This window comes from Amphichorda felina, assembly GCF_050947745.1.
Source record: "Amphichorda felina strain 45539 chromosome Unknown scaffold_4, whole genome shotgun sequence".
Taxonomy (NCBI): Eukaryota; Fungi; Ascomycota; class Sordariomycetes; order Hypocreales; family Bionectriaceae; genus Amphichorda; species Amphichorda felina.
In genome coordinates this window covers 165,629-180,995 of record NW_028145046.1, presented here as the reverse complement: position 1 = coordinate 180,995, position 15,367 = coordinate 165,629, and the positions used below count along the sequence as shown (strand labels likewise).

At 56.3% G+C, this 15,367-nt stretch overlaps 6 protein-coding genes across 6 annotated transcripts; 3 read left to right on the top strand and 3 right to left on the bottom strand.

The window, feature by feature from the left end:
* Positions 1-1,398: 1,398 nt before the first annotated feature.
* On the top strand, positions 1,399-4,463 carry ACO1O0_003813 (beta-mannosidase; the record flags this gene model as incomplete). Its single annotated transcript, XM_083193256.1, has 5 exons — positions 1,399-1,601; positions 1,664-1,741; positions 1,804-2,115; positions 2,164-2,672; positions 2,731-4,463. 5 exons carry the CDS (start codon positions 1,399-1,401, stop codon positions 4,461-4,463), a joined length of 2,835 nt encoding a protein of 944 aa, XP_083050204.1.
* Positions 4,464-5,374: 911 nt separating this feature from the next.
* Positions 5,375-6,261, top strand: ACO1O0_003812 (GNAT family N-acetyltransferase; the record flags this gene model as incomplete). Its single annotated transcript, XM_083193255.1, has 3 exons — positions 5,375-5,536; positions 5,709-6,053; positions 6,109-6,261. 3 exons carry the CDS (start codon positions 5,375-5,377, stop codon positions 6,259-6,261), a joined length of 660 nt encoding a protein of 219 aa, XP_083050203.1.
* Positions 6,262-6,547: 286 nt separating this feature from the next.
* ACO1O0_003811 (serine hydrolase domain-containing protein) lies at positions 6,548-7,637 on the bottom strand (the record flags this gene model as incomplete). The annotated part of the gene is made up of 2 exons (XM_083193254.1): positions 6,548-7,376; positions 7,462-7,637. The coding sequence occupies 2 exons, from the start codon at positions 7,635-7,637 to the stop codon at positions 6,548-6,550; spliced, it is 1,005 nt and encodes a 334-aa protein (XP_083050202.1).
* A 560-nt stretch (positions 7,638-8,197) lies between these two features.
* ACO1O0_003810 (uncharacterized protein) lies at positions 8,198-9,907 on the bottom strand (the record flags this gene model as incomplete). The annotated part of the gene is made up of 1 exon (XM_083193253.1): positions 8,198-9,907. One exon carries the CDS (start codon positions 9,905-9,907, stop codon positions 8,198-8,200), a length of 1,710 nt encoding a protein of 569 aa, XP_083050201.1.
* Positions 9,908-10,851: 944 nt separating this feature from the next.
* On the top strand, positions 10,852-11,712 carry ACO1O0_003809 (uncharacterized protein; the record flags this gene model as incomplete). Its single annotated transcript, XM_083193252.1, has 2 exons — positions 10,852-10,901; positions 11,004-11,712. 2 exons carry the CDS (start codon positions 10,852-10,854, stop codon positions 11,710-11,712), a joined length of 759 nt encoding a protein of 252 aa, XP_083050200.1.
* A 2,013-nt stretch (positions 11,713-13,725) lies between these two features.
* Positions 13,726-14,094, bottom strand: ACO1O0_003808 (uncharacterized protein; the record flags this gene model as incomplete). Its single annotated transcript, XM_083193251.1, has 1 exon — positions 13,726-14,094. One exon carries the CDS (start codon positions 14,092-14,094, stop codon positions 13,726-13,728), a length of 369 nt encoding a protein of 122 aa, XP_083050199.1.
* Between the last annotated feature and the right edge of the window lie 1,273 nt (positions 14,095-15,367).

Sequence of the window (15,367 nt, the reverse complement as noted above, 5' to 3'; positions counted from 1 at the left end):
TCTCATTCTTTAGCGTCAACGAGTTGCCAAATTTCTGACTCCTCAACACGAGCTATCCCAGGGCCGACGACGAACCGCAATACAGCCTGGCGATCCTTTTCCATCTGTTTTCCATATCTGATCAATCCGGAATAGATCCAAGGTCTATGATGCACTAAAGTAATATCTGTTTGCTCGGATGGCCAAAACCCATCTGTTGTGCGAACATATTCCGTTTGGTAAGCATCGCAATTTTGGTCGACTTCGAGGAGATCGCCAAAGTAAAAGGTGGGCCAGTGCCTAATCCCCGGTGGTTATTCTAGCCACAGCCAAGCCATGCTGTTATGATCATCGCCACTGAACTGATCATGAGATGTGTGAGTTTAGGCGAGGAGGTGCCAACATATTGTAGGAGTAGACTTGATGTACGTATGTACGTGGTGCACTGGTGGCCGAGATGTAGGTCGTTTGCGCGTTGTAACCCCGGCGCCCAACAAGTCGCTGAAGAGGGGCGTCTCAGCCCGCCCCTCCATCGTTTGGCAAGGGGGGAGGGAATAGCCGAGTATAAAATTGAGACCAGATATTATCTGTATCCAGCACGCATCATGGCTGTAGGTGCGCATAAGGCTGGTCGAGAGCGTTGAAAGTGAGCCATGTCTGGCCCACAAGGTCAGAGCTTCTGCCAACCATGCCAACAATGGGCGTGGGCGGGAACCAGTGGGAGGCTGAAGCCTCAGTTTAGTGTCTAAGCTGCCCCTTTTTGCTTGCCCTCTTGCGATATCCAGTGTAAGTCGGTTGGCTGACATTCCAATCAAACAGTGGATTTGGGAGATTTAGGAGACACCGTCAACGGTCGGCCACCTGAACTAATGCTGCCGATCGCCAGACCCGGTCACACACCCACCCCCGTTGCCCACGCATAGCTCCCATGACCTCCCGTGCAAGGTTGCACCGGTATAACCCGCGGCATTCGCCAAGACGTGCCCTTCGGCGCCGCGCCGCCGCTACCCCGGAGCTCGTGATACCCCGCAACTCGTGATGCCACCCCACCACGGGGGTCGCACGGCCCCGAGTAGGAAACGGTGATGAACATCACTCCCCCTGAGGAGGGGGGGTAGGCCAACCAACGGCTTTGCAGGCGAGGCTCGAGGCCGACGGGAGCTACCCCATGTCTCACTCAACCATTCCTCGGGCGGTCTGATACCGTTGCGCGATGCAACCGATCAGTGAATAGGTGATGCGTTGCAATGGATCATATCCGATGATTCCGTGGCGTCCGCTGCATCTGTGTATGAAACAAAATTTATATTCGAATATATAATATACCAGCTGAGCCGTGACTAGGGCTTCTCCCCCTTCCGTTGACGTGACACCAATACCTCCCCTCCCTGGCCTAGAGCATGGACTGTGAATTCCACAATGCGTGTCTCATCATATCAGAAACAGACCGCCGCGGTCGCTCTGCTGCTTCTGCAGCTGGCGATGGCGGGAACCCATAAGACTATTGACCTCTCTGATCAGGAGTGGACGCTCACAAGCCCAGACAACGACGAGAGAGTCCCTGGCAAGGTGCCCTCGCACGCCCACGTCGATTTATTCAACGCTGGTGTCATCAAGGACCCGTACGCATATAGCTCGTTCATGAGATTTATTACCTTGTAGTGGATGCTGACGCCTCGGATAGGCTGGCCGAGCTCAACGAGTTTGACGTTCGCTGGGTCTCCTACAGCAACTGGACCTACACCAGTGACATCGAGGGACTGTAAGTTCCAGTCTGGACGGGGGTTCTAGTTCATCTTCAGGGCATAGTCTCACCCAGCGCAGGGACGATGCAAAGAACCTCGAGACGTACCTCGTCTTCAACGGCCTCGACACGTATGCCACAGTCGAGTTCTGCGGGCAGTACATTGCCAGCACCGACAACCAGTTCCGGCAGTATGTGTTCGACGCGTCCGAGGCTCTACAGTCCTGCAAGGAGGAAACGCCACGTCTCACTGTCAATTTTGGCCCGGCATCCAACATATCTGAGGCCATCGCCAAGCAGCCGGGCCAGGAGTCGTGGCCGAAGGGCATCAACATGGTCTATCAGTACTCACACAGGGAGTTTGTCCGCAAGCAGCAGAATGACTTTGGCTGGTAGGCATCCCATTTTCTCACATATTCGACTCGGAACTGACCTTGTAGGGACTGGGGCCCCGCATTGGTCCCGGCTGGCATCTGGCAGCCTGCGTACATTGTGCAGCTAGACGGGCCAGAGTCGCTGTATGTCAAGAACTCGGATTTTGACCTGTACCGCACGGGGCAGCTCAATAATCTTCCACCGGACCAGGGGGGAAACTGGGTGTTCAACGCCAGTGTAGATGTCGTTGGCACAGTTCCCAAGGATGCCAATATGAGATTTACATTCACAGACCCGGATTCCGGAAACGAGGTGACTAGCGGAGAACTCTCTGTTATCGGCAACGGAGGGGACGTCATCACGGGAATCACCACCCTTGACAAGGCCGACTATGAGCTGTGGTGGCCCAATGGTCTGGGCCCGCAGAAGCTGTACGAAGTCCATGTGGAGGTTGTGCGCAAGGGCAAAGTAATTGCGTCTGTGGACAAGCGCATGGGCTTCCGGACCATCATGGTCAACATGGCGCCCATAACCGAGGAGCAGCTGGCGCAGGGCATCATGAACGGGAGTAACTGTACGTATCCCACACCGCAACTCCACAACAGGGAAGCAGCTGCTGATGACAGTCCTAGGGCACCTGGAGATCAATGGCCACGTCTTCTATGCCAAGGGGGCCAACTTTATCCCCCCGGATCCCTTCTGGCCGCGTGTGACTCGCGAGGACATCAAGGCCATCCTGGCAGACGCAGTCGACGCGCACATGAACATGCTGCGAGTATGGTCCAGTGGGGCGTACGTGCCCGACTTCATGTACGACCTGGCGGACGAGATGGGCATCCTGCTGTGGTGCGAGTTCGAGTTCAGCGTGTCGCTGTACCCTGTGGCGCCCGCGTTCCTCGAGAACGTCCGCCAGGAGGCCGTGTACCAGGTTCGACGCGCCAACCACCACCCGTCGCTGGCGCTCTGGGCCGGCGGCAACGAGCAGGAGAAGGGCCAGCTGCCGGCGCTGCGCAAGAACTTCCCGAACCAGTACGAGAAGTACCTGAGCGACTACCTGGAGCTGTTCCTCAACACTCTGCTGCCCGCCGTGTACGGCAACTCGCGCAGCATCAGCTACATGCCCTGCAGCACCAACAACGGCTACCTCGAGCTGAACCACAGCCTGCCCATCCCCTTTGTCGACCGGCTGTACAACACGACCAAGGGCTACCTGTACGGCGACAGCGACTACTACGACTACAACGCGGCCCACGCCTTCGACATCAACACGTTTGTCGTCAACCGCTTTGCCAACGAGTTTGGGTTCCCATCCATGCCCACGCTCGAGACGTGGCGCGAGGCCATCCCCGAGGACCAGCTGGAGTTCAACTCGACCATGGTGGTCCTGCGCAACCGCCACTACCCGCCCAACGACCTGTCCACGGACAAGATGGGTCCTCCGCTCCGGGGCATGGCGGAGATAACCAAGGGCGTGGAGCTGTGGTACCCGAAGCCGCACAAGGCCGACGCCGTGGCCAACTTCTCGGCGTGGTGCCACACGTCGCAGGTCTTCCAGGCCGACTTCTACCACACCAAGATCCAGTACTACCGGGCCGGGTCGGGCGAGCCGCACCGGCAGCTGGGCGCGCTGTACTGGCAGCTCAACGACATCTGGCAGGCGCCGACGTGGTCGAGCCGCGAGTACAGCGGGCGCTGGAAGATGATGTTCTACGCGGCCAAGGACATCTTCCAGCCGGTGATTGTGGCGCCCGTGTTCAACGTGACGACGGGCGTGCTGACCGTCTACGCCGTGTCGGACCTGTGGAGCGACGTCGAGGGCGAGGCGAGCTGGGAGTGGATCGGGTACGACGGGGAGCCTGTGAGGGGGTTGTCGTCGGGGTCCAGCAAGGCGGGCGTTGTCCAGTCCACCAGGTTCACCGTCGGAGCCGTCAACTCGACGGTGTTGACGCGGATCAACATCACCGACCTGACGGGCCCGGGCGGGTTGCCAGCAGAGAACGCGGTGCTGGTGGCCAACCTGACCGCGACGGGCACGCCGCCCAACACGGACGCGACCAAGACGTACTCGCACTTCAACTTCTTCACGGCGGCTCCCCTGCGCGAGGCCAAGCTCGTGGACCCAGGGCTGACGATTGAGCACGAGGGCGATGCCTTCACGGTGACGGCGCGGGAGGCCGTGAGTGCCTTCACGTGGGTGGCGCCGGACCCCCAGGACGCGGGGATTATTGTCGTGTTCGACGACAATGGGTTCCTGATGCGCAAGGGCGAGAGCAGGAAGATTGGGTATCGCATTGTCAGTGGCGAGAGTGAGGGCTGGGAGGGGCGTGTCTCGGTCAGCAGCATCTGGGACAATACGCTGCCGTAGGTGGGGGGTGCCATATCTGGCTATTATTACTAGGTACTATACGAAGTAGTGCTAGGGTCAGTTGAATGGATTGGGGAATATCATTCTAAGGCTGAAGACACTTGGTCATACCAGTAATCAACAAAAGACCCATGTGAATGATGATGAATGCCTCTTTTGGAGTATGGAATCGGGGATTCAATAGGTGTCGCCTTCTTTTTTGTCACGATATCAGTGGCTGTTTTCAGGTCAGTGACTCTCCCTCCTATAGGTGCTGGAGGGAAGGGCCGGTTGGACCTGATTGGGCAAGAACAGGTGAGAGACTTTAAAATGCAGGCATGGCCTGTTATCAAGGTGGAAATAGGAATTAAAAAAATTAACATCCCGGTACAGTTGATTTCCATACTATTACCTGTCAACACCTTTCGTTCCAACAGCATCATCGCGTCTCTTGTATGGCTCGGTCGGATCCGATACGTACTGCAACACGAAGCATAAATGTACCTGTAAGCCACATTGGACGCCAGATGTCAACCACGCCCTAATGCTGGCTTGTGGATTCTCTGACTCAGGACAGGCTCAGTTAGTGTTGTTGAGTGTAGATTGATCCCACGCTACGGAGAGGAGAGATCTATATAAACCGACGGGCAAATTCTTGCCGACACCGCTGCAGCCAGCTCACCTGGAAGCCGCTAGCAAGACAAACCACGCAACCGAACGGTATTACTACGAGTATTATCCGTATATCCGAAGTACGCGTACGGATACTACCACAGGCTTCCACAGCGGCAGTGAGGTACTCACCACCTTATTGCAGTCACGAACGCACCCACAGTCCCACGCACCCACGGTCCCACGGACCTTGACCACTGTGCGGGCTGCTCTTCTGGCATCAGGGGTCACCCATATACCCGGGACCAGTCGGCGCCAACATGCCTAAAGCAACCATCAAGCTCGTCCCCTGGGACCCCGAATCCGACAGCCACATCCAGCGCCTTGTCGAGCAGCGCAAGGCCTGCGGCTGGGCAGCCGAGCAGGTGCCCCAGCTGTGGCGCGACGCTCACCTCGCTGGTACCAAGTGCATATGGTGGATTGTACGACCTCGCAGTGCTTCGTCCGAGATTCTCGAGCTGACACGTGTTTAGGTTCTGGCCTCGGATGAGCCTCATCTCATCGAGAAGCACGTTTCCCAATATCCCGCAGTCGGTTGCCCCCCTCCCCCCTTGGAACCTTAGATTCAACCCCGTAGACACTGACAATCCCTAGGAAAGGGATACACTGCTCGATACAAGCAAGACGTTTCGTGGGGTCGCTGTTGAGCCTTCCGGAGACGCCATCCTCCCCGTCGGGCACGTCGCCCTCGACAACCAGCATCCCGATGCCATCCAGCTCGGCTTGCCGCTGCCCACCGAGGACGCCTTCTGGATCAAGAGTCTCTATGTCTCCTACGCCCTGCAGGGGTCCGGCATCGGCAGTTCGGCCATGTCCATGGCCGAGACCACGGCCACGGGCGAGCCGCTGAATGCGAAGCACCTCTTGCTGGACACGGTCCACCGGGATGATTCGAGCAATGAGGAAATTGCCGTTTCCTACTTCGGCCAGATTCCCACGGTATGGCTGCCATTCCCATAACCTGTAAATAAGGCCGTGTTGACAAGACATGCAGGTGACAGCACAGGACTGGTACGAGCGACGGGGCTACGAGCTGGTTGGCACGGTTTCAGGCTTCTATAATCACCCTGACCGTAATGGCAAGCTCTGGCCCCTGCGGACAGTCTTTATGCATCGGGACCTGCTCAAGGAGAAGGTCAAGAATTAGTTGAGTCTTGGGCATGTGGGACAAATCAATCCCGGAAGACGGCCATGGGGCATGAAAATTGGATATGACGATATAGATTATATGAACCGGATTAGAATAATGCATAAAATAGAGAGTCACAAAGGTCGCGAATCGCAAATAACAGGCATCGAGTGCAAATCTTTGCTTGGATCGAGCTTGTAGATGAAATAACGATGCACCTCGACATTGATTTTTCCCTGGAGTCGATGCTGTCTCAACTTCGCACCGGATCTCCCCGGTATCCCCTCGGATCCTAATGACGATGTCATTTCGGACCCCAGAGACTGTAAACCTCCGTCTCTAACTCCTTACTCAGATCCACCACCGCTTTAGTCCCATACGGCAACACCTGGACATACAGCGTCCCCCCAATCCCCAACACCGGATCTACCCACCAGTGCGAATTCGTCATGCCTTTCCACGTCATGCTCCCCTTCTTCTTGTGGCCCGGGACATCCTCCATGGCGACGGCCCCGCACAGGGAATGGTTCACAGGCACCGGGTGAGCATACCCCGGCCCGGTAGCATCCGGCATGGGCGAGATTAGCGGGATCTCGCAGAAGCCCTGCAGCAGCGTGGCGTCGTCGAGCTGCGGGCTGAACATGGTCGCCAGCGTCTCGGCCGACAGGATGCGCGGGTCCTGGGCGACGATGGCGCCGATGAGCTTGCCGTAGTCGTTGGCCGAGGCGAACAGCCCGGAGCCGCCGTACGCAATCTCGGCGACCTGCCCCGTCAGGGGGGCCGGTGGCGCGGGCGCGGGGATGTGCGGATTGTAGTGGTCGTCTACCTCGGCCAGGTCCGGCCGGGCCCCCGCGGCGGAGAAGAAGGTCGCAGAGTCCATGCCCAGCGGGCCGAAGATGTGGCGCCGCATGTACTCCTCCAGGGGCAGGCCCGAAACGGCCTCGACGACCTGCCCGGCCCAGTCGAGGCTCGTGCCGTACGTCCAGCTGGAGCCCGGCTGGAAGACGAGGGGCGTCTTGAGGGCGTCGAGGGTGTATGCCTGGGAGGCGGGGCGGTTGGTGACTCTGCTCCATTGCTGGAGTTGCGGGGCCGTGGCGTCGTAGGCGAAGCCGGCGGTGTGGGTGAGGAGTTTGCTATGGGAACTCGTTTGTTAGGATGGGATGTGAACTAGATGGGGTGGGATATCGTGTGATTATGGGTGTGGGCGGGCGTTTTTACCGCAGGGTGATGGGCTGGGTGCGCCTCTCGAGCACGGCACCCCCGGAGTCGTCAAAGCCCGTCAGCACCTGGACGTCGGCGAGGTAAGGGACGTGCTGGCCCACGTCGTCGTCCAGGCCGATGAGGCCCCTCTCGACGAGCTGCATGGCGGCGACCGAGGTGACGATCTTGGTCATGGAGGCGGACCAGCCGACCGAGTCCTGGGTGAAGGGGGGGCTGTCATCTTTGGATGTGAGTTTCCCCACGGCATTCGAGTAGAGTGTTTGGCCTGTTGTGATGAAAGGTTAGGACGGGTATATAATAATGGCACTGGATGGAGTGGATGCTCGTGACGCGCCATTTCTGTCCTTGACTATGAATGCTGCCGCGCGGAGGGGGTCGGGGGTTGATCCCACGGTGGTGTATTTTGCGAGGATCTCATCGAGACGAGATATATTGGTTGGCATGGTTGATGGTATATGGAATGAGATATGCTAGTCTGAAATGCGTCTCATGTATGCCATGAAGGGTGTAAGTTGTCATGGACGGAAGAGGGGTGAGGATGTACTACTGTATGGATACGGATGGAATCATTGGCAATTGGGGTCCATTACAAATCACCAGTCTGCGAGACATGGATGTGGCCGTGGGCTTATTCACATTTCCACATGCGCATGTGCATTGTATGTGTCTGACGCGATTGCCAGCAGTATTAATACATGAGTATGACTAGGAATACACGTATAGGAGGCAAATGTTAAAAGGGAAGCTTGGGCTTGGCGGAAGGCCACGGCTTCACCTTGGACGACAGGACGACCTCAAACATGGATCCGCCGTCTCGTATCACGCCCAGAGTGGCGTGCAGCGAGTTGCGCAACATCCACTCACCAAGCAGAAGCTCATCCGACTCTTTCGTGGCGACAGACTCGGCATCCCGCCTCAGCTTGTACAGCTGTGACCGCAGAAGCTCCTCGTTGCCAGTGTCGGCCTCCAACTCGACCCTCCGGAGGCCAACCGTGCCAATCGCCTTTTCAGGGTCCATCCTCAACACCATGCAGTAGCGGATACCATCCGGGGAGCTCGTGAAGCTGAAGGCTATGGCCGTGACTACGGTGCCATCCACCCTCGGCAGCTCCATGGTCATGGACCGCGCAGGGCTGATGTGCCAGTGCTCCTCCGGGATGGCCAGGACGGGCTCCAGCCCTTCGGCCGCGGCCCCAAAGCGCAGCCAGCACCTCCGGAGAGCCCTGCTGGCACCGGCACCGGTCCTGTCGCGCTTGACGAGGTGGATGGCCGGGGGCGTGTTCCCGATGGGCTGCCTCAGGGGCACGGATATGGGCGCGGAGCGGGTGCGCTCGTACTGGGCCATGGCGCCCGTGTTGGCCACTTTGCGCACGAGGATGCCCACGCGCGAGCTCAGGTCGTTGGCGTAGCGGCAGTCCAGCAGGGCCACGGACACGAGGCCCTTGTTCCCCTTCTGGGAGATGACGGGCATGTTGCTCTGGATGCCCCGGGGCGAGATGGTCAGGCTGCCGTCGGACTGCAGGGCCTCAACCGTGGCAGCGCGTCGGAACTGCGAGGGATGCGTTGCTAGAGCGCCGATGGTGGTGACAGCCTCGTCCTTGTCCGAGGCGTCCCACGCCAGGATGGAGTGGTCGCCCGACTCCTTGAGGATCTCCTCTTGCAGCCTGATGAACGCCTTGTCGCCCTCGCCGTACAGCAGCGGCATGTTGACGTCAAAGATGCCCATCAGGCAGTAGGCCACGTCCTCGCGCCTCGTCGTCTGCCGGTCCGCCGCCCACGACATGCGCTGTGCCACGCTCGTGTCCTCCCACCAGCCCGTGAGGACCACGTCCAGGTCGATCCGAGTGCGCCGCGCGATGCGCTCCGCCAGGCTCATCTTGTCCCCAAGGAGCTCCCAGTTGCGATCGAAGAAGTACACCTCCCGGGGAGCCAGCAGCTCCTGCAGCGTCCACCCGCGCGTGAACCACCGCGACGCCTCGAACTCGTCCCCCACCACCGCGGCTCCTGCTCCTCCCGGTCCTCCTGCTGCCCCGACGACGGCCCTGGGGAGATGATAGTCGGTCTTGCTCTCCGGCCCGTCTCCTCCGGCCGTGACATCGGTCAGCAGCACAAAGCACGCGGCGGCGCTGCGGTACCACCGGAACATGCAGTTGATGGCCTCGGACAGCTCGGCGCTGCTGGTCTTGTCGATGCAGCACGTGTCAACCCACGCGTAGCTGACGGGCCCGCGCGCCAGCAGGCTGTCCTGGTGGCCATGCATGGCCGCGCAGAAGCCCACCACCTTGCGCCAGCCCTCCAGGCCGTTGAGCCGGTCGCGCGGCTGGGAGAGCACATCCTGCAGTGTCACCTCCTCGGCGCCCCAGGAGTGGCTGAGGATGGCAAATGGCGGGGGGTCGGCATGGAAGTACTCGAGCTCGAGGGTGTAGACGTTGATGAGGCGCATAGTACAGTGCCCATGGACTAGACTCGAGGGAACGGGGCTGTCAGGGTGACGCAGGTTAGAGATGGGGAAATGCCACGCAGAATTGGTCCCTGGTAGTCTCTAGGGGCTCCCCCTGTCAAGGATGAAAAGCCGGGGCCCCCGTTTGTCCCCCCCAGCCCCAGGGCCGGAGTTTTTTTTTATTTGGACCAACGGGCGATCATTTCCAACGCTGGTCGAATGGGTTCTGGGCGGCATTACCGTGGTTTTATGAGTTTTCGCGAGCCTTTTATTCATTCAAAATTAATTCACATAAAGTCAAACAGATTCGAGGTACAATAAAAGACTCGGGGGTCGAAGCCGGGCCGGAGCCGGAGCCGGTCGGGGCGATCGGGGTTGATCCGGGTGGAGACGCCGAGTGGCGAGTGCGCCGGAGGCGACGCTTGGGCCCATGACGCATTTCCGACGTCTGTGTCTGTATCTGTAATCGGGTTGCAGGCTCGGGAAGTACCATATAGCCGTGTGAAATGCTGCTATGACTTGCCATTTGGTACTGACTTTCTTGCTTGCCCGCAACGTAGAGCTCCAGTGGCGCGGTCGGATAGACATTCCTACTAGGTTAAGGTATATATGTTTAGGTGATCCTGAAGACGGTAGTTCTATGTGTCAAAGGGCTAAAAAAATATCCAGAGGCCCATCTATGGCTTAATAACTTGAAACAATTGCAACCGTGGTGGGTGGTACCCTTGTAGACCCCCTTTAAACTTCGCAGTGGCTAGGCAATAGCCATGATGCAACACGGAGTGATTACGCCGAAGACCAACGTCATGCTAAGGAGGCCTACATTTGGCCTACTAATATGTACGGGGGAGAATAATACCTTCTGTCGTCAGATTCCTTTCGTCCCCTTGCGTTAAATCAGAAGAAAATATTCCAGAAGTCATATTCTATACTTCTAAACAGACTAAATGGCTTCCAATCCTCCCGGAGCTTGCTGCGTCAGGGGTACCGCTTTCGAGTAGGTTTCGGCTCCCTAATCCATCTACCCCTCTAAGCATTGTGTTTTATCCTTACCCGGAATATTTGTCAATCTCATAGTTGGCTAACTACCATACAATAGGGGCGAACCAACCGGGCGAATGATCCAAGTCGGCGGCCGAATTGCTGCTTATGTATCCGACGCTCCCGCAAGCATTTCCCGCCAAGGCCATGGCATTCTCTACCTACCGGACGTGAGGGGCATCTGGCAGAACAGCAAGCTCATGGCCGACGGCTTCGCTGCTAACGGGTTCACCACTCTCGTCCTCGATGTCCTCGACGGGGACTCGGTGCCACGCGATAGGACCACCTCATCTGGCGTCATCGACTGGCTGAGGCATGGCTCGCCGGGAAAACACCCCCACACGCCCGAGTATGTCGATCCGCTGGTTGTGGCGGGAATAAGGGCCATGAGGGATATGGGCGTGGACAAGATTGCGGCCGTGGGTTACTGTTTCGGTGCCAAGTACGTAGCGCGTCACTACAAGAGCGGAATCGACGTTGGCTTCGTTGCCCACCCATCGCTCATTGACGAGGAGGAGCTCGAGGCTATCACGGGGCCTCTATCCATTGCTGCCGCCGAGACGGACGCCATATTTCCTGCAGAGATGAGGCACAAGTCGGAGGAGATTCTTCGGAGGACGGGCCATCGCTACCAGGTCAATCTGTACAGTGGCGTGGACCACGGGTTCGCTGTGCGCTGCAACAAGGATGTCAGGGAGGAGGCATTTGCCAGGGACCAAGCATTCAAGCAGGCTTTGACGTGGTTTGAGGAGTGTCTCGCAGAGTGAACCGGCCGCAAAGAAAGAATATCCATACCTCTACGACGTACATTGGCAACTTAGTATTGGGGGCAAAGGACATCAGAGTTATCATAGCACTTTACGCAGTGATATTGGAAATCTCAAGATTGGATCATTGCAATCTAGCGAGCAGATGTTTACCATTTCTTATGCCGTATTTATCCCTTGAAGGTCCGTGGTTCGTGCATACTAAGTGGTCAGGCGGCAGATTTTCCTTGAATCAGGGCACCTGGCTTTCAACAGATGGACATTCCCATTGTACCTGCTATCCGCCTAGTTCGCAAAATCATGCTAAACTATTCGCAAAAGTTAGGCGTGCTGTGCTTGGAGTACTGCGCAGGAATCAACACTACACCAGGCGACGTTCAATATATCCAGACTTTAGAAATGCAGATGGGACTCTTGACTAAAAGTCCGGAACCCTGTTTCTGCTCATTTCTGGCAGCCCTTGAAAAAGAACATCGATAATCCTTGCCTTGAAGGCAGCAGGGCAGCAGACAATTGTCATAATTTATAGGAATCAAAAGGAGCCAGATTCCCGCTTCCCACCAACCTATCAACCTAGCTTCAGATCTCCGTCAGGAGTATGAAAAAGAATAAAGGAAAAAAAGTTCGGAATCGAGGTGCATATCTCAAGTCATGAGACCCATCATGCTTTGACACGCCTTTCTGGACAATCTCACAATCTCATTCACTTCCCCAACCTCACGGAGACTGACGAAAAATTCACCGCTTTGTAGAGAGGCGGTGACTTGTTCGTCACTCATCGCGGTGGCTGTACGCTCGCCCAAGAGTTTTCTATCCTTGCTCTTCAACTGCAGCCACAACCCTGGCCCACAGGGAATCCAGTATACCCATACCACATCATCTGGCCCCGTATTTGCGCCTCCTCTCTCGGGGAATAAAGGCTCTGGACCTTCTTCTTCGTCGCTGGGGACGCTCGGTTGAACACCGGTCAAAACACGAGCCGCGGGAACTGAGACGATCTTCTCGCCGACAAGGAATTGGACAATACATGAGTCGTACAGGGTGGTGCCCGTTAGATCCGAGGCTGCTCCAGTAACCCAGCATGCGCTTGTGAGCATAGTATCGCCGATGACGCAGACTATATGGACCATGGTCACGGTTCCAATTCGATCGATGATATATGGGTATTCTTCCACAGTTGTTCCAAAGTTCGGTATCAAGGTTGTGTCGTCTTCGTAGGAGTATGACCCCCGGGGGTGGACGTTGACGAGGTGCGCGGACAGCCCGTATACAAGACTCCGAATTCGGGTTTTATACGAGCGATTCAGCTCCTTCCAGTTTCTCTTGATAAGCGTGAACTCGAGGTTGGTCCGCTTGCCTGCGAGGTGGAAGAAAAGCATCCGGCCAATAAGCCACAAGAATTGGAATCCTGTCCAGGTATAAAATACCATGGGTTCCAGAGCCCCTAGGATTATGTAGTACATTACCAGGGAAACCGCACAGGTGATGGCACTCACTATCCATGTGAGAATCCAGGCGGCTCGTCGTCTTGTATGAGCCGGTAGACCAAGGAGAATCACCCTCTCCCCGCCAACAGAGGTTGGGATTGGGAGCTCGCCAACAACCATGTCGAGCTGGGCGCCTCGAAGATCTTCCTCCCGTGACAGTCCGAGTGCAAATAAACAAGTCGAACAGAGCAAGATAATGGCCCAGCTCCCTCCTGCCAACAATGCGAGCCAGAATGCACCTAGCTTGTAGAGTGCGAAAACTTCGAGAAGCTTAAGTAGCGAGAAGATGAACCCGGAGACGTCGGCCCATTTCATAGAGTTTATCCAATCTTTTTGGTAGGGGTCCGCCGTGTAGATGTATATACCATCCGCCTCGTACATGCCAGTGCGCGCTGACCGGACATATCTGGCTACCAGTCTATTAAAGGCATAGACAACCGATTGGGATTGGGTCACGAATTCATCCGTAGATTGACCAGTCGTATCCTGAGACAAATTGGTCAGTGGGAAATACCGGATATCCCAGCTAGGGGTGGGTGTTGCCGACCTTGCGTAACTCATTCTGTATGCCAACAACAGGGTCTAAGCTGAGTCGTGCGTGGATGTTCTTCTGGTAAATGCTGACTGTGAGGCCAATGCTCTGGTCAGTCGACGTGCTCCGGACCCCGAGCGTCTCCCGCAGCCCGCTTGGTGTCGCCGCAGTGACGGCAGCCTTGATTAGGGCTACCACGCCGAAGACGCTCATAGACGCCCAGAGGACACCTGCCGCTCCACGACTGCCAAGCATAAGTGATTCCGCCGTAGAGGCACCTATTAAGATGGTAAGAGCGGCGATTTCGATGATACCACCCGCTAATGTCGGCCGCGCCGAGCCGAAATCGGCCGCTGATGACATGGAGGCGTCTGTGTCTGTTTAGCCTTCAGCTATTGTATTAAAGAAGTTCCATCTTTCTAGAGATGAGCCTACGGGAGGTGGAGGAGTATAAACACTCCCAAAAGCGATAACGAGGCTGTAAGGCAACGCATGGCCGAAGGCTGCTGCCGCCCAACTCCGTTTGCAAGTAGGGCTGCATGTCTTCCATGGAAGAAAGGGTCAGAGAAGCAAGGGGCACATGGGGAGTCTAGTTAGCCATTACTTAGCGATCTCAAAAAGGTATCGAGCACACGAATCATCATGACTTCTAAGAGTGAATGGAAGGAGGGGTTGAGCCATGGACTGGCGAGGACAATGGACAACGAGGGTACCACGTCAACACCCCGACACCTGGGTGAGGGATATTGATAGACAAAGGTGCAGAGATGACAAATGACAGCACACGATACGGGTCATCTGGTGATTATTCCTTGGAGTAGAGTGTCCAGTGAACCCCTCATCCCGAAATGGATCGGCACGACGGCTGGTGGTGTGTGAGAACTCGACCCTCGCACTAGGAAGCCTCGCCGCTCCTGACAAGAGATTCATACATATGCCTGACTTCTCAGTTATAAAATTTCAGCGCCAAATTTAACTTTCGCAGCCGATACCAAGTCATAAACCCTGCAAACTAGGCCTGCCCAGAGCGACAAACAACGTGGCAAGCGTAGTCACCTATTTCGGTTGTTACTATGTCCACATCCATGCTCTCCAATTACTACGACAATTATTTAGGGGAGACATTTGCCGATAGGTTGAGGCTGACGCCGGCTTCCACCCCATAACCGTCTCGAATACAGGAGCCTTTCGTGGGTGAGGGGATGATCTCGTCTTATTGTAAGGTGATGGGTGTATTGGAGCCTTTGCTGATAGGTTGCGGCTGAAGTCGGCTTTCCCCCCATCACTGTCTTGGCTACAAGAGCCGTTTGCGAGTTCTAGGATGATCTCGCCTTGTTGCAAGGTGGTACCGTAGGCACATGGAGCTTGCAGTCACATCACACGCATTAGAGAAACATGTATTTATAGGTTTGTTGTTGGTTATTATGCTGAAGGAGCGAATCAAACGGGCGTATGATGCGAGTCGAGAGTGGCATTACTGCTTATATCGTCAAGGCTCTCACAAGCATTTATCGTAAAGGTCGAGATATTCTCTACCTACCGGGTATCATAAGGGTCTACCAGAATAGAATTCTTATGACTGACGACTATACAACTAATGGTTTTACTACTCTCGTCCTCTATATCCTCGATAACA